This window comes from Sturnus vulgaris, chromosome 18 (genome assembly GCF_052056855.1).
Source record: "Sturnus vulgaris isolate bStuVul1 chromosome 18, bStuVul1.hap1, whole genome shotgun sequence".
In the NCBI taxonomy this organism is placed as follows: domain Eukaryota; kingdom Metazoa; phylum Chordata; class Aves; order Passeriformes; family Sturnidae; genus Sturnus; species Sturnus vulgaris.
In genome coordinates this window covers 236655-254812 of record NC_142260.1, presented here as the reverse complement: position 1 = coordinate 254812, position 18158 = coordinate 236655, and the positions used below count along the sequence as shown (strand labels likewise).

Sequence of the window (18158 nt, the reverse complement as noted above, 5' to 3'; positions counted from 1 at the left end):
CTCCAGATGTGTTGGTTAAAGTTACTGATGAAGCTGCAATAAAAGATTGGTTCTGATCCTTGTGTTCATCACCCAGTGCTGGGCAGGAGGGCAGTGGGCAGGGTGGGCTCAGGGGGACACGTGCACAGACACACTGCTGGAGGCTGTGCTCTCCCCCTGCTCTGGTGTCCAGAAATGCTGGAGAAGCAGGAAAGCTGCAAGAACTTTGCCTCTCAGGGCTACCCCTGGCTGCTCTGGCTTGTGTCCATAAGCACATGGACTGTGCAGGAATTGGCCTGGACAGCTCCAGCTCCTCTCCAGAGCAACTCCGTGCCAGGATATTTTGCATCTACCTGGCATCTTCTTTTAAAGGTTGTGAGAACTTCTCCAATAAGGGAAGAAGGAAAAGGACAAATCTTCCCTTCATTCGGGCTTGGGATTTCCCACCAGACCAGCTCACACTACACAGTGCCAGTACATTTATGTCTCTCAAAGACTTTCCTTGCACCTACACTATTTGTCATCTCATAGGCAATTTCCTGTGTTTCTTTTTGTCTACTCATAAATGTCTTCTATCTACTAACCTCACAAAACCAGAGTCCTCCCTTTCTCTTCCATGTTTTGTCCATTCATTTTTCTCTTACCTATTTTTCCAGACTTTTCTGTCCACTATTGCTCTTCCTTCCATTCAGCCATTGTAATAGCTGCCTCCTAAATGAAAAAATTGAGTAATTTTGCAGGGTTTTTTTATTCCTACCTAATATGAAGTGTTTGTCCTTCTTTTGTACTCTCTTCACTTATTAAATCAAAATCTTTACTAATCAGGCTGGCATAAACTCAAAATATCTTCCCATGGTTTCTGTGTCCAGCCTCCCCACCTGACTGATGAGGAAACTCTCTGATGTTGAATAAAAGAGTTTGTGCACTACAAAGAAGTTTTAATGGAAAATGAAATCTTCTGACATCACTGGCTAATTATAATGCAGCACTGTGGCTGTATTGCAGGGCAGGATAAAAGTGTGCACGCATTTCCTGTGTGTTTCAATATCCTCCTATTGACAGAAGATAGGGCGACTGGTCTACCACTGGAGGCCAGGAAATTATTTTTCTGATTTCATTGGAATAATTGACATAAGCATTTCCTTTCCATCTAAGGTTAGCAGATGGCTTGTTAAAGTTACATCTTCTTTAAACAGAGCTGTCACCAAAAATTATATACATGACAACAAAAATAATATTGATACAAACTCACTGCAAAATTAAAATGAAGTTTGCATAACCTAAAGCACAGAATAAATAACTGCCACTATTGCAACTCAGAAAACCAAGGTGCATTTGCTTTTCTAAGATTTCCTCGGAAGCTGGAGGAAGGGACATAAATTGGGGAAGTGTCAACTTGGGACTTCAGTTACCATGGGCACAAAGATGCAGCCAGTCACCGTGCCTGTGCCAGAAGAGGCTGCTGCAGACCAGGGAGCAACACAAGCACCAGCCCTGCAGGACTCTGCTTTCACATCTTGCCTCTGGCATGCTCAAAACCCATGCCAGGCAAGGGCTTGCAATGCCTGACTGCCTTACCTCCATCATGATTTGGCTCCCTGATCACACTTCTTATTTATCTATTCTCTTTGTCAGCATTTTTCCCTATTTTCCTCTCTCTCTACTATTACTGTCTTCTCTTCACAGCCTCCTACCACTGTTACCTTTTCTTTGCAAGCTCTTTCCCAGTAGCCTTTGTATGAAATTCAGCTCTCAGACTTTATTGAGCCATCACATGCAATGACCTGGGAGAAAGAAAAATGGAGCCCCACTGGGTTTTCCCAGGGTTCATTCATTTTCTCCACAACAACTTGGAAGCAAACCCATTCTCTTGCCTATCTCAGATGCCAGCTCCTCGCATTACAAAACCAGACTCTTTTTGCAAAAGTGAATCAGGGAGGGAAAGAAAAGGAGGTGCAGGAGCAGCGTTTCCCATGGCAGAAGCTCTGCTGGGGATGCCAGGCTGGCTCAGCTCACGCCCCATCAGCTCTGAGCCAGGGGCTGTGCTCACTGCGGGGCTGCCTGGCCTGGCCTTCACACCAAGGCTCCTGGCCAAGTGCACAAGAGCACAGCACACTGCTCCTTGCCCCACGTGTGTCAGCTTCTTCCCTGCTCACTGACCCTGGCTGAGCCAACAAAGCAAAAAGTAAACGGCCAGCACTGAAAAAGGACATTTCCAGGGGAAAATAAAAGGATGCATTCGGGAACTGCTGTTCCCTAATGAGATTCTGAGAGATTCTGCTCGAGAAAAAAAAAAAAAAAAGGCAAATTCTTCAGTGAAAAATAAAAGAGATTGCTGCTTTTGTAACTCCCAGTAGCAGCCAATAAAAAGGTAGTGAGAAAGATTTTCCAGGCAAACCAAACCAAAATAACACCTCTATACCTTTTAATGCAAATGTAATAAATTATTAAGGTATTTCACTAGAAATAAAGATTTTATCTTATTATTTCTTTTGGATTCAGCTTAGTTTCAGTGACAGGTGTTTATAACAGGACAGTTTCATCCTACAAAGGACTTAGACAAAATATGGAGTAAAACAGTAGTGACAGAAAATTAGGCAAGCAGAGTGACATGGATATGGAGAAGCACAGAAAAGAGCTCTTTAGGTTTCATGGTTTAACCTACCAGAAAGGACTAATTTGCATCATAAATACTGGGCAAGCACTAGGATATCAGCACCCACCTCCTTGCACTGCCAAAGGAGCAGATAAAGCATTCCACTGCTACTGAATTTTTCCCACATTCCAAATTTCTTTGGTTTTGTGGTGCTTTGTTCCACCAGGAAAAAGTTAAAATGTGGGATAAAGATGCCCAATGTGCACTAAAGTTGAGTCAACAGAATGTTAGAATCCTATCTTTGAATGAAATTTTTATATGGATCTATTAAGACTAATTTAAAATAAGGCCTTCCAGTCTGCCTTCTGCCTCCATTTTCTATGACTATTCTCATGCCACAAGTCACCTCCAGCTCTGTCCAAGCAGGACTGAGTTCCTGCTGCTTTAGTTCAGTGCTTCAGACACCCTCTTGATCAGAGCAGCAACAAGTACTTCTCATTTCTCCCCAAAGGAGCATGTTCTGGAGTTTATCAGGCCTTTGGCAGAAAGCTGCTCACCTGCTTGTAGACAGACAGGAAACCATTCTGAATCAACTGGCCTAGAGAACTCAGGCCTGCCACAGGGTGTCAAAATTCCCTAGGAGAGGGAATTAAAAAAAATACCAAACTCAAAACCCAAACACCTCCCAAAGCCCCCCTGCCCCTCCCCAGACAAACGCCAATGCCACCAAAACCCCAAACACTGCTCGTGAAGCACAGGCCAAGGGAGGTCCCTGCCGGCAGAATGATGAAACACACCCGCACCAGTTCCAAACACATCATGCACCTACTCCCACAAACACTTTTTTCTCTCTCTGAACCCCACAAACACGGCACAGTCACCCTGGCACCACGCAGGGGTGGGCTAAGAGGGAATCCCAGTCTCCAGTTCACCGTGGTTGTCAGGGATAAAAATTCCCAGCATACCTGAACTCTCACTGGGAGTGACCATTCCTACAGCTCCTTCTGCTGCAGCTGAGCAGGAGGATGGGACCCACCTGGGTGCCCACAGGACATCAGTCATCTTTTGTGTCACATGACAGGCACCAGGTATCAGTAACACTTAACAGTTCACCAGCCAACACTGGGTATGGATGTATTGAAAAGGGGAAGGAACAAAATTAAACAACAGATCTTGTCTCAACTTTTTTTTTCTATATCACGTTATATGGCTACTGCAAAATTTCAATGACAACAAATTTCAGGAGATGCACACCAGAAATAATTGCTCACTATGATACAACTGGAGACAAACTAGGTCCAAAAAAAGTTTATGGGATGAGACACAGGTTAACTTCCAGACCGTAAAAATGACTATGCAAAAAAAGCAAGAGTTAAAATAAATACCCAGTGAAGGAAAACATATTTTACAGCATACACACATTATGAAGAGGTTCGATTTTCCTCTTACAACTGACACACTTAAGAGTAACAGACATTTCCAATGGCTCAGAAAACAAATTTAACTGACACTAGAATGAAGGAAAGCATATAGGTTATTTTTTAAAAAAAGAAGCTTTATTACAAATCTGTAGGTTTAAGAAAATATCCCAAAACTGTCAAAGTAGTATGAAAAATGCTGTTATCTGATTCACAGTCACCAGTTTTCTCCAACAAACATAGTATACAAAAATTGATATAAACCACAGCAATTCTTTTTGGCGACACAAGTCAGGTATTTGCAGTTCCAGATTCCCTGCTGACAACTAAGATGCTGCTGACAGGAGGATGATTGAATTGCACTGGTTTTGAAAACTGGAGGTCGAGATGGAAAGGTTATATATACATATACACATACTGACACTTCTACCACGTGTCCAGGGAACTCTGGTAGCACAACATGGCCAGCACAATACTAAAGTCTGTAAAACCTGGAGAGCCAGGGAATGTGTGGATGTGACATTAAGTTATTCTCTGTGCTCTGGCTCCCATTTGCTTTTACATCTCAAACCCAATAAAGACCAATTGTTTTCCACTCTCATTTACAGAAACAGTGAAGTTCATGTACTGCTGTGCTGTCTCTTCAGACTCAGAATATGCCAGGTGCACTGCATGCAGACACAGGATCTGAAAATGCAGTGCAGTTAAAATATATATAATTAAAATGGGAGTTTTAGGAGATTATACTCTGAATTTCCTGCAAGTGACCTAGTACCCTAAGCTCCCCCATGAAAACATGGTATTCCTCATGCCATTCTGAGATAATTCATACAAATCAAAAAGGAAGGAAGTGATATGTTACACTCCTAAAACGAAGCACAGACTGCTGCAAAAAACCCAAGAGGTCTGCAAGTATGCCAGGGATTGAATCCAAAGCTGCCCTGCAACTCTTAACTGTGGGTAGTTACCTGCAATGGCTGGAAGCTGCAGCACAGACCATTGGTAACAATATTCTCAAATCCTTTGAACTGCACATGACTGAGACACCACAGCTCAAACCTGCAGTGAAGATGAGGCTTCAGTAGAAGAAGTGTGAAGATTTGAAAAGAGCAGAATTAAACATTTCTGTTATAGCACCTGCTCAAAGTATTGATATGACCTAAAAAAATCCCCAAACAACTCTATAACTACTTTTATCAGATGCTTGAAGGGGATTTCTATTGAGCAATCCTCCTTTTGCCAACAGCAACTTGAAAGAAACCAGCACCATGTTAAAAAAACTACTCAGTGCATTTCATTCATTTTGCTGTTTCAACTTCAGTTGAAAAGCACAGAATTGAGAGTTATTCAAAGAAAACTACTCTGCAGGAGAGCAATTAGAAATCAACAGTCTCTCATTACCAAAGCAAACAGGATGGAAGATGCAGAAGTGATTAACAATTATTTCCTTCCCCTTGCAGATCAGGTTAACCCTAGGTTAATCAGGGCTACCCAGAACATTTCTTAAAAGCCACGTGCTGGTAAAGAGGTTGCCTCATTCTCCTGCATTTACTGAAAACTTCATCTCTGAAACTCTGTAATGAAACAGTCGAGAGTCTTCATTCCAAGGAAGGAAAATATTTCATGTACGTTCTTAGGTGTGAACCTTCAGGCTTGGGAAACGTTTCTCTAGATTGTCAGCAAGTGTCTGATCAGCCTCACGCAGGACTTCAAGGAAACTCTCCACCTGGAAATAAAAGACACACACAAGGAGAAAAAAAAACACAAATCAACTTGCAGGGAACGCAGAATTCTTGTACTGACACGGGGGCTCACAGAGCCACTGCAATGAATAATGGCAAATGCCCCACAGAAGCTACTTTCCTCCTAAACCCCACAATTCCAGTTGGCCTAAATTTTGAAATGGTACCACTTTCCTCAAACCCTTACTTTCTTGTTTAAAAGAAACACAGAAACCTTTCTCACCCAGAGAAAAGCTCCCTATGAAAAATATTTAGAAAAATTCTTCTATAAAAATATACAGGACAAATTTTCAGCTAGGATGTATTTTCAGACATCCATTCACGTCAGCACAGTTTGGCCCTGGCAGCAGCTGATGATCTCAGCAAAGCTCTGGCTGAAGTGAGGCAGAACAGACAGAGGGGGTGGGACTGCCTGGCACTGGAGGTGTTTCACCTGTGCCCAAGCAATCCTGTCCTGTTTGTATATCAGATTTGGAAAGGTCCTGCTGCCCAAGGAGCATTTTTTCAGCTGTCACAGACTTTGTCACATACTCACTGAAGCAAAATACAGAGGTAGGAGGTTCTGAAAAGCACAGGAACATGTCTGTTCATTCAGGTGTCCCTGGTGCAGTCCTTCTAAGGTATTCTCCTGGAAAACCAGAAATACAACCAGAATGTCATGAACAGTTGTTGAAAGAACAAGCTCATAACTGTACACAGCATCTACAGAATGTGCTTTGTTCTTAAAATGGGTAAAACAATCAGAACTTACAGTTCTGAGAGAAAGCCAGACACAGCTGATACAAAAAGGTGTGAAAGCCCACACATCACAAGTCTCTTAATCTGAAGCTTCCATAATTAAAAAGGTCCAGCTGAGAAGGTGAGATTATATATTGACAGTATTTCCTTTTCTTAAATAAACTGACTTTCATTCAAAACTAAGGGTAACATATATGTACAGAATTTATCATACAGAATCTTGGCAAACACCTCAGAAAACCTGTGTTCCTCCCATCTCCCACACATGCTGCTGCTTCTGGTTGATTCTCTAATGAATTCCCAGTTAGCAACTGCACTTACATAGAAAAATGTCCACATTAATAGTAAATACCTTTTTCTTACCTACCCTGCAGAAATCCCTACTATAATTTTGTTTATTCTTACCTTGGTTAGTTCTTGAAGCATATTGGAAAGTAATTCACAGCAAATATCCTTCAAAATTTTTAAATGGAAATCTTCCTCATTTACATCAGTCCTTCCAGTCTCCTCTTGCTCAGACTCCTTGGAATTTTCATCAGCTCTGTTCCCACAGCCCTCCATGTATTGTAAAATACGAATCAAGCTCCCAATCAGTGGCATATCTTAATACAAAGTAACAAGAACAGTGAACTTTAACACTGAAAATTCTTGTCCATCCTTTCAAGGCATTAGAATTTTGAAACATACCATCAGATTTTACACAAAAGCCATAAGAATGTGTATTCTGACAGTATTATGTTTTGTTACTCAAAGACAATTTTAAAGAAGTAAGTGGAAGTGTAGTAGAAAACCCAAATAATTTTTCCTGCAAGCTGACCTGTATCTATAAAAACTATATTCCAGTGTAAGGAGAAGGAAACTGTCTTTAGCAGTACCTAGTGAGGGCAGTATGTTAAATTTGCATCCAGATAATCCTATCTGACAAACCAAACTGCACAGCATCTTTCTGCAGCAGGTGACCCTGACTCACATTCTCAAGACAGGCTTTTAATTCCAAAGAATTGAAAAGTAAGAAATGATAGAGGGATTTAAGTAAGTGGAGAATCTCCCCCTACTAAAAAAAATAAAATTACTACATAAAAATATATGTAGTATACATTATTATAAAATAATTACGTAATAATCTATTACTATATCTTAGCAAAAATAAGTTCTCAATTTTCACTAATTCACCCAACGGAGAAGACTGAGCAGAATCTGGAGACTGTGGTACTGTAACCCCTCAGAACTTACAGCCCACTCAGTAACTGAACTTTGGGCTAGCTGCGATTTTGAGTAACCAGGGAAGAGTCTTACTGTATGCAATGTCACTGAATTGAAGCACCTTCCACACCCATGTAAAGCCAAATGTGAATATTAACTTAAAAAAAAAAAAAAAAAGAACAGAAAAAGAAGCATGACTTGCTTTTCCTCATCCTGGTGTATTCCTGCTCTGTCTGTGAAGCAAACATAGCAGACAGCACGGACAAAATAGAGGCCAGCACAGTTTTCTGCTCCTGCACAATGATGGGTGGATCATCTGGCTGGCAAAGCTCCTGGCAAACGAGGTCATAAAGCAAACTCCAAGTCTCTTTTCCTCCATCAGGAGCCTGCACTTGAGAAAGAAAGAAAGAACCCACCAACCCAACAAATTTAATCCAAGTACCTGAATTCCTGTTCTCCCCAATAAATATGTGGTGATCCAGAAGTTAAACCTCTCCTGGCCCCCTCACACGTAGCAATTCCAGGTTCTTACCAATAGCCTGGATACCTTCATCCACTGTGGTCAGGAGCTGCAGGATATGCATATAAACATCCAGTCCTTCTGGGTTATCTGATCTACATAGAACAAACACCAAAAACACTCATTAAGGTGCTGCTTACTGATCTTCTATTCTGTGTTTTGGTCACAGAGAAGCCCATCAGCAATCACTGCCATTCCCTTTGCAAACAAACAAATGGACTTGTTTCAAACCATCAGTCCAGGAAAACATATCCCAGTGATCTGTCAAGCTGTGCTGTTCCCACTAAAAGCAAGATGTTTGGGCACAGGCCTTGCAAGGTTATGAGGAATCTCCCCAGCCATGAAAGCAAAAAGAAATCTCCCATACCGGACTTGCTTGGCTGCTTCAAGTATACAAGGCACAATCTTAAAGTCTGGAAGTTCCTCAGGGGAATCATCTCCAGATGGTCCCACAGAGTGACAAGTGCCATTCTTGATCCAGTTTAACATCAGCTCTTCATCCAGATCAAAGAGCTTGTCCACAACTTCACCCACTTTCACCAGCAAGTCAACTGCACAAGGGAGAATATTATTTTTATTTCAACAAGACTAAAAATGAAGGCCAAAAATTAGCTCACAAAATGCTACTATATACAAGTATTTGGAGCACATTCAGGACTGAAATAAATCCATTTTCTCTTGACATAAACATAGCTGGTTGCTATGTTTAATGTCTGTATGTGGCATAGACCAGGTAAAGAGTCTGATACATAGGGATTGTTGGAAAGCTCCCTGGCACCTTTTACCTTGCCATGACACATGTGAAGCAGTAACTTTATTCTGCAAAGAGACTCCATGATCCTGAAAGTATCTGAAGTAAAACTTTTCAATATTTGCTCCTAGATATGCACTTTTATGCTAATATTCCACTTGCCAATCTGCATTTTACTTAAACAGATCTGTTACTTCAATTGGATGGAGCAGTATTTCTGAGAATTTGCAGTTAAAATATCAATTTAAAAAATTGAAAAAGCTGTATTATTAGGATTCCTTGACAAATGACAACTGCTACCACAGCTGAGCTGGATGTTAAATATAAATGCTACTCAAAATATTTCCAGTTTTAGGTGCTTGGTGTGGTTTTTGCTAAATTAATAAATTTTGCAAAGAGATTTGTGTAGCACTGTCTGCCCAAAGCCTGCACAGTATTCAGCTGCCAGAGTAACTGAACCATTCCACCAGTTCACATTCCACAGATATGGTAGTTTCAAAAATAGAAAGCCCATATCTGACTTGAAAAAAATAAATTAAATGAGGTCTTGTTTCAAGGTTCAAAAATTACATATGTATATCCCTGAATGAGGACTATGTACTTTCTTTTATTATGGCAAATAAAAATTTCTTCAATTAAACATATTTTGATTCCTCCCCAGAGCTTTCTTCTTTCTCTGGGTGCTTTTCTGGTTGGTTTTATATATATTTATAAACCTGCAAAGGGAGGGCAAGATTGTTTTGGTGTTCTTTAAACTCAAGAGGTTTCCTTTATTTAAAAGAAATTAACCCAGCTGAAAACATTTGTCTTTGCATTGCAGTTCAGTTCTTATTTTTCTTCTGCAAACACCCACCACATCCCAGCTTGTTTTGGCATCTTACCATTTGTAGAGCTCGACATGATAAAGCAAACACAGTCGTACACAGAAGGGTTTTCTCGGATCCTCTCCACCCAGACATTGGCCACCTCAGGCTGGGAGAGGCAAGTTAACAACAACCTAGGCAAGAGTTCCCCATTGAACAAATGAGAAGCCAGTTCACTCCTTTTAGCTGTACAAGTGTAAGTCCAAAACAATGACAGTGGAAAGGGGAATCCAACTCACAGCAAAGCGATTCCACAACAATGCAGAAACATAAAAGGAAAGGATGAGAGGATAATAAAAGAGTGAACCCACTTCTCAGTTTTCTCCCCAGGCCTCAGAGCATGGCAGAACCACACTAATGATGCATTAATTTCTGAGCTGTCCTACCTGCTTGTTTCCAGAAGAGTTGGGGAGTCTGAATCACACAAACGTTGCAGTAACACTTGGCTTTAAGAAAATGCAGGGAAAAAAAGTTAGTAAAATCCATCTTTATTTTTTAAAATGGTATAAAAAGGTTAATTGCACAAGTGCAGCCATGTTCTGAGATTAAAGCCAGCTTTTCCTAACTGTGCATGCACTTCCAGTATCTCAAGACCACCAAATTTAGAAACTAACTTGACTGGTGATTAAAAATCCCCAAAAATAGTGATCTGTGTCCTTTCTTCCTTTCCTGAGCACTTTCCACACAAACGTGGCCAACCAAAAGTTATGAATGAAGATGAGGCTTGGCAGGCAAGCTTAGATCCTTCTCTAACATGAATTTCCTGATTGTGAGTCCAGGCAAGCAGGACCTGTTCATGTACAAAGCACACAAACACTCACCCAAGATTCTCATCTTTGCTAATGGACATGCAGATGTCCTGGAAACAGGCCATATTCCCTAATATTCCCACACAGATTTCCTGAAAAACAAAACACAGTATAATGAGACAACTGCAAGTCTGCAATTTCACTTCCAGAGCCATAAGACAAAAGTAAGAGAGGTTCAAAGATGTTTTCCAGTTGGATTTCCAAGCGTGTATTTCATGTCAAAGATTCAAATTCTTCCACAGATTCCATACCTATTTTTCTGTTCTATCAGACTAGCCTAAAACACACTCAGGTACTATGCAGATATTTAGGTGTTAGGGCTTTCCATAAAAGCAAATATATCTTGAAATCAGCTCTGCTTGCATATTCTTTATATAAGTTTTGAAGCTAATTTGACAGCCCTGTCATTAAAGCAAAAAGGAGTCCTAAACAAAAATATCACTATGTAAATGTGACCCTCACTGATATTCACTTGCTCACAAAAGAAAGGGATCTTAATACAAGCTTCCAGCAAAGTCCCATTTCTGATTAAAGAGATCTAAAATAAAATAAAATAAAAAACAAACCCCAAAGCAGTACATCCCATTAGGATATTCATGCCAAGGTAATCATTAAGAGGATGCACACTTGTGTAAAGGGAACCATGAGAGCTCTGAAATACCTGCAGGTGACTGGTGCTAAAACAAAGTGAGTCATTAGTTTGCAGCAATTTAAAGTCAGAAATCAACTCTCTCCACCTAAGGTTGTTTTTTTAATTATTAACATGCTATTACCTCCAATTACAGCAGGCAATTACTCCAGCAAACACTATTTCATGAAAGTAACTGTGACAGCCAATTTGCACTCACTTGCAAATTTGAGTTGTACTTTCCAAAGATAAAATACTAAACTTTCAAAGCTCTATTTGTCTCTATTCATCTCCTGGAGAAAAGCATCTGGTAACTTCTGAGAAAGAGGATTTATATCAGCACCGAGTAACTTTGAAAATCCTATCCTGACTCCTGCAGTGCACTGTGTAGCACAAGCTGGAAATCAGTGACCTCAAAACAAGTGGAAAATGAAAAAAAAAAAAAGTATTGGTGTCTTAAAAATTCCCAAGATTACTTTTCATAATCTTTTTGTGTTTATTTCTCATTATCTTGTTCTGATTTGACTGGTAATAAATTAATTTCCCCAAGTGGAGTCTGTTTTGTCCATGACAAATCCCAGCAACTGGTCAGTGATCTCTCCCTGCCCTTATCTTGACCCATGAGCTTTCTGCTGTATTTTTCCCTCCCCTGCCCAGCTGAGGAGGGGAGTGACAGAGCAGCTTTGGTGGGCACCTGGCCTCCAGCCAGGGTCAAACCACCACATAATAGGTCTGACTAAACAAATTCATGACCATTTCTGTTCAGTAATCATGAGACAAGTCAAAAGGAAAAAGAGACCAGACTGCTGGGTTTTATAACAGGTCTTATGACTATGTTTGATAAACTCAGTCCTTCATCAGTGTATCTAGATGAGGATGTGTGAGCAGACGTGTACCAGCTTCAGCATCACCAAAATTCTTACTGATTAGACCATGTTAAAAACAGTGAAAAAGCATGTTATATTTGATTTTGTGTTTTCTGCAGTTCCCCTTTTACATTACACATGTAATGAGAGAAGAGATATAAATGTAAATGCACAGAGATATCTACTGTTGGTATTAACACAGGACAGCTTTTTGACAGCCCATACTTACAGTTAGGCGAGGGCATTTGGACTTGGCAAAAACTCCCATGAATATATCGGGGGCGTTGAACTCCTGAAGAAATAAAGCAACATCCTGTGGAGAGAGTGAATGGAGAAGTAAATGGACCTCTACAGCTTCCAAACACAAAATCAAAAGTGTTCCCACAGAGATCAAAGAGATGGATCAAAGAGATGACAAACTCACTACAAGAAATACATTATCTGCCAACTTTATACTAATAAGCCTTGTTTTTCAGTAAGAGAAGGTCAGCAAGCCACTCTGGTGATTCAGCATGCCAGTGATTTGCAGTAGAATGAACCAAAAAGTCACACTTGCAAGAAAATGCAAATTGCTCCCTATCTCAACAGAAACAGACACTCAACCAGAATTCAGTTTTAAGGCATGACATTACCATGACATATAAAAAAGAAGCAGGTGAAGGGATTACCATTAGCACTTGACCAGAATACACAAAAAAGGAAATCTCCTCCTCATTTTACCACATTAAAAAACAAGATTAGTTCTTTATTTAGGAGCAAAAGACCCATATCCCATGTTTATTTTAAAAAATCAGAGCAACAAGTTAGGGAATAAAATAATAATACTTAAACTAAGAGAGAGAGAGAGAGAGAATTTGTTCCAGCATTTGAGGATGCTGAGAAAAATACCAAGAAGCTGTGTTATATTGCCACTGCAAGTCTGCAGCTAAACTTTGAAAGGCTGTTTATCTATCAGAGAAAGCTGTGCTTACCATCGGCACGCATGACGATTCCTAAAGGAAAATATGCCCGTTTCGAGATGGCATCAGTATTATCCCCATAATCCACATGCTGAAGACACAGGCAGTGCACCCGAGTGAATTCCAGCTGCTGTCCTGCCCCTGCTCCTCTTTGCGGCTCCACGCAGGGCCCGGCTGCTGCCGCCCCAGCCCAGCTGCGCTGCCTCACCCTGCCCAGGACACCGCGACGAGCGCCCGGCCCATCCCCGCCTTCGCCCACTGCCAGCCCCGTGCTCCTACCTCGTCCATGGACATGTCCCACACCTTGCAAATGTCATTCTCCATCTCCTCGTCCAGCTCCGCGCGGGCTCCCTCGGGGCTGGCGGTGGGATCGGGCTCCGCGGGGGCGATGACCTGGGACACAGCGGGGCGGGGGAAACGACCCGGCTCAACCCGCGGGGCTCCCAGGTGTTTTCCCACCGCGTCCCCGCTCTGTCCCCGGATTTTTCCCCTGCGAGTCCCCGCTGTGTCCCCGGGTGTCCCCCCCACCCCGGCCCCGGGAGCGGTCTCACCGCACCACCCGGCGCCGACCGACGACGGGCCCGCCGCCCGCTCCCTCCCGGCGGCCGCGCACCTCGATGAGGCGGGTGAGGACGCTGAAGAGCCAGTGCTTGCTGTACACCGTGTTCCCCACCGCGTCCCCCTCCTCCTCCTCCGCATCGCTACACGGCGGCGACGGGTTGCGGTCCATGGTGGCCCCCACAGCCGTGCGCGGGCAGCGAGGCGGCGGCGCGGCCAGAGCGGCGCCCGCGGCCCCACAGCGCCCCCTGCCCACCGGCGGCCGCTGTTGCGCCGGGACCGCGCCGGGACCGTACTGGGATCGTACCGGGACCGCGCCGGGACCGTGCCGGGACCGTGCCGGGACCGTACTGGGATCGTACCGGGACCGTGCCGGGACCGTGCCGGGACCGCGCCGGGACCGTACTGGGATCGTACCGGGACCGTACCGGGATCGTACCGGGACCGTGCCGGGACCGCGCCGGGACCGTGCCGGGACCGTACTGGGATCGTACCGGGACCGTGCCGGGACCGCGCCGGGACCGTACTGGGATCGTACCGGGACCGTGCCGGGACCGTACTGGGATCGTACCGGGACCGTGCCGGGACCGTGCCGGGACCGTGCCGGGACCGTACTGGGATCGTACCGGGACCGTGCCGGGATCGTATTGGGATCATACCGGGACCGCGCCGGGATCGTATTGGGATCGTACCGGGACTGCGCCGGGACCGCGCCGGGACCGTACTGGGATCGTACCGGGACCGTATTGGGATCGTACCGGGACTGCGACGGGACCGCGCCGGGATCGTACCGGGACCGCGCCGGGACCGCAACGAGACTGTTACAGGATCGCACCGGGATCCGCCCGCCCAGGGCCGCCCCTCCGCGCCCTCCCAGAGCACCCGAGGGTCCCAAGGGAGACCCTTTGGCAGCCCCCGTGATGCCCCGACACCGCCGCCCCCGCCCTGCAGTCCCGCGCGCCCGGGAGGATGGAAGCTCGCAGAGAAGGGAACGGTTCTCAGGAGGATTTCTTTATTCAGCTGTACAAAGGGAGGTGTGACAGGAGCGCAGTACAGCGCTAGTACTTGCTGGGCAGCCCCTTGGGACGGTAGCGGTTCGGGTCCCCGCCGCTCCGGCCCCACGCGTTCGCCTCCTGGTCCGCCCGAGTATCCTCGGCGCCTCTGCCGCTCACGCCGCTCTGCCAGTTCTCCCGGGCGTCGCTGTGGGGGAGAAAAGGCCGCCTGAACAGACTGCACTTAACTCAGCCTTGTGTTGGTTCCCTCGCTCATGTGAAACTGAGTTTCCGAAGGGCTGCTCAGGGCGAGATGCAAGCACACACTCGGCCTTGGTCTGAGAGCCCGCGGTGGAATCCATATCTGTTATGTCGGGAATGAACCAGCAATGAAGGAGAGTTCCTTATCAGAAATGCAGAGAGAGGAATTTGCCTTCTCGGGAGGACAAGAAGAAAGGCTCAGGCTCACGTGAGCCTATATTCCTATATTCCTATAGAGACCGGCTGTCCAAACGGGAACCACTTCCCCTCCCCTCTGCCCTCCTTCTAGGTGCAAAGCTGAGTACAAGTCCAAGAGGACCTCACTCCAGCTGGAATGCTTGCATTGCTGATAACTCACTGTTAACAAGCCAAGCACGCTCCATTACCTGATCACTCTCGCTGCCCAAGCACCCCCAGGTCCTCTCCGGGCAGCATCATAATTCCCACGGGCATGGAAATACTTGTCAGCTCCTTTGTAATTTGCCTCACGCATGTCCTTGTATGCTCTGTACATATCCTTTGCCCCTGAAGAAAGCAGAGAAACAGAGATGATGTTGACTTGAAAGAGTCGTACTAAAAATAGTTCAGTACCATTTCAGCCAGGAGCTGAAAGGCCCAAGGAGCAGGAACATAGCGAGGCACTGCTCCACATCAGCCTTAGCACAGGGCTGTGCCCACAGAAAGCACAATTGGAGCTGACCAAGGCCCTCATCCAGCAGCAGAAACCAGCGGGGTCTCTGACGTGGAGCTGTGGATTTCCCAGCTCCGAGGGCTGCACCACTGACTGCTGTAACCTGTGCTTGAGGAGGGGGCTGCTGAGGCAAGGGCCCCCGGACACAGCAGCTTACCTCCCACTGCATCCCGGACAAATTGTCCAGCTCGGATCATTCCTTGGACTACCGCTGGTCTCTCAGCACTTGCGCACAGAACAGTGCAGAGCAATGCGATGCAGATCCAGAGCCTCATGGTTCCTGGCCAAGCCTGACAGGGAGCTGGGAGACAGTGAGAGAGATGAGCAGTTTTGGAGCACCTTTGAGAACCCACCACACCTCCAGCTGTGCCCAGCTGCTGCCCCAGCGCTGAGGGCTCGCCCAGGACCCCCTTCTCCCTCTGCATGCCCTCTGTGCAACCACAAGCTCCACAACAAAAGTAGGTGCACATGAGAAACCCGCATTTCAGCACTCCCTGCCGCTTCTGTCCTGAGTACAAAGAAGCCTCACGTACTAAAGCATTGGTCCTGCTCCCAAATACCAGCTGAAAACACTGCACACATCTCACAAATTCAGAATGTCACTCACCACTGCAGAACGGCAAAGCCAAAGGAGATGGAGGTCGTCTTGTGTGCTCTCAGACTCAGAGAGGGTATTTATAAGCAATTCAAACCCCTCAAAAGAGGAAACTGGAAAGGATACCTATGGTTGGGAAATCCCCACCAGGACTCCCAACACAGAAATCATTACTGGAAAACTGTCCTTGTCCTTACTGAAAGTTCATAGCTTCTGTTACACAATTTTTTACAGAGTATATGGCACTTCTTCAGCTGTCCTTGGGACTATTTGCTCTTCCTACCAACCAGACTGACAAACTGCCTTGAAGGCTGAAGAGTTCCATGTGCTTGAAGTGTTACTGTTAAGTGTTACCTGTCTTAAGGGTGACGCTTTAGTTTAGATCTTGGACTGAAGAGAGCTCAGAGGGGAAGGTACTATCTGCACACTGAAACACAAGGTCAGGTCTGTGTCTGTGGAGAAGGATGGTGAGCTGCATTACCAGAAAGGCTGCAGGAACTGCTGAGTGAAATTCCCATGCGTGCTGGGATTGCCAGATGAATCCCAGAGTAAACTGAATGGAAAATGTGAAGTGTTGCTCTTAACTCCATTGCAAAGCAATGCTGATAATGCTCTAAGATAGCACAGACACACAGACCATCAAGAGGCTCTGAATGGTTCATTTTGCCTTGGCTTGCTCTCATAGGCCCCTCTCGAGGGACTCCAGCCACCCTGCTGCAACAGCAGCTCCATGGGGCTCAGGTGGAATGTTTTGGACATAGCAGTAAATATTTTACCTAAGGGGAAATTCAGATCCATACAGCCACAAGTCTGCTAGATTTTAAATCAACTGTCTGGCCCTGTGGGCATGGCTCACTGTTTAAGTACCCACTGTGCTCTCTCTCCTTAAAGCCTGCTTGCTTCCCTTGGTTAACAACTTGACACAACCCTTTCTCCTGCAGAAAACTCCAGGGTTGAGTGCAACTGCACTGGAGAGTGAGTGTGCAGGAGGTGTCCCCATTGTGTGGCCTTGTACGTGATTTAGTAAGTCTAAGAGAGCACCTTACATTCCCCTCAGAAGAGTTAAAGGTATCTGCCCCACACACAACTCTGCCACTGTAAACAATTCGCTCCTGGAACTGCAGGGCAGAGGCATGAGTTGAAAGAGGTGCAATAAAGCTAACAAAGTGTCAACAGTAACTTCTTCAGCATCACTAGACTTCAGTCAAAAAAATTTGCTTAAGGGGAGACATTTTCCATAGACTAAGCCTGGAGCAGCAGGACAGATACTCTGTAGTGTGATGTATCTCAGAATGGAACAACTTGCAACAAGAATCTAAACCAAATCGACTAGGAAACCTTGCAAGAAGCAAGGAGCACAGATTTTTGTCCCCTGGCACCTCTGACTCTGATACTTCACAGCGTAACAGCTCAGCTCCTGCAGGGACTGGAGAGCTGTGTTTTGCCTCAACTCTGTTCACATCCTGATGACATCCTTGCAGTACATGGCAGCTCAAGTGCCTTCTCTGCTGGCTGCAAGAAGCCTTGTCTGTCACCTTTTTGCTTTGTAAAAAACAAGGAAAATTACTCCTGTAAGTTGGGGTACAGGCATGTGGCACTTTGCCCAGGGACTTAGAACAAAGCATTGCCTTCAAAAGAGTCCTGAGGAACTTTTTCCCTACAAGAGCTCACACACTCTGGACCAGAGAGGATATTTTGAGTTTTACACTGTTTCACATTCTCTCCAAGCTAACATTTCGGCAAAACAGGAGGACAACTGCAAGAAGGCAGGTGGTGGAGGGATTCTTTAGAACGTCTCAGAGTGCTTCCCCTAGTGTCGAGCAAGGACAGCAGCAGTGAGAGCAATGCTGGAGCTCCCCACAGAACTGAGATAAAGCTGCAGCTGGGGGCTCCAGCGGGGAACAGCCCGAGCCCTGCCTTCCCGCATCCTCTCGTCCTGCACTCCAGGTCACGAGCCTTGGCTCACGGAAATGAGCTGCAGCCAACACT

The 18158-nt window shown here is 45.1% G+C and overlaps 2 protein-coding genes across 2 annotated transcripts; both read right to left on the bottom strand.

Moving 5' to 3' along the window:
* Nucleotides 1–4109: 4109 nt before the first annotated feature.
* Nucleotides 4110–13830, bottom strand: SAAL1 (serum amyloid A like 1). The gene is made up of 12 exons (XM_014876366.2): nt 13686–13830; nt 13352–13465; nt 12343–12426; nt 10632–10711; nt 10197–10256; nt 9829–9944; nt 8564–8747; nt 8209–8291; nt 7879–8067; nt 6879–7075; nt 6271–6363; nt 4110–5719 (listed from the first exon to the last, which is right to left on the bottom strand). Exons 1-12 carry the CDS (start codon nt 13800–13802, stop codon nt 5627–5629), a joined length of 1410 nt encoding a protein of 469 aa, XP_014731852.2. The 5' UTR covers nt 13803–13830; the 3' UTR covers nt 4110–5626.
* Nucleotides 13831–14625: 795 nt separating this feature from the next.
* LOC106853184 (serum amyloid A protein-like) lies at nt 14626–17985 on the bottom strand. The gene is made up of 4 exons (XM_014876267.2): nt 16182–17985; nt 15732–15875; nt 15270–15408; nt 14626–14830 (listed from the first exon to the last, which is right to left on the bottom strand). The coding sequence occupies exons 2-4, from the start codon at nt 15847–15849 to the stop codon at nt 14689–14691; spliced, it is 399 nt and encodes a 132-aa protein (XP_014731753.1). The 5' UTR covers nt 15850–15875; nt 16182–17985; the 3' UTR covers nt 14626–14688.
* Between the last annotated feature and the right edge of the window lie 173 nt (nt 17986–18158).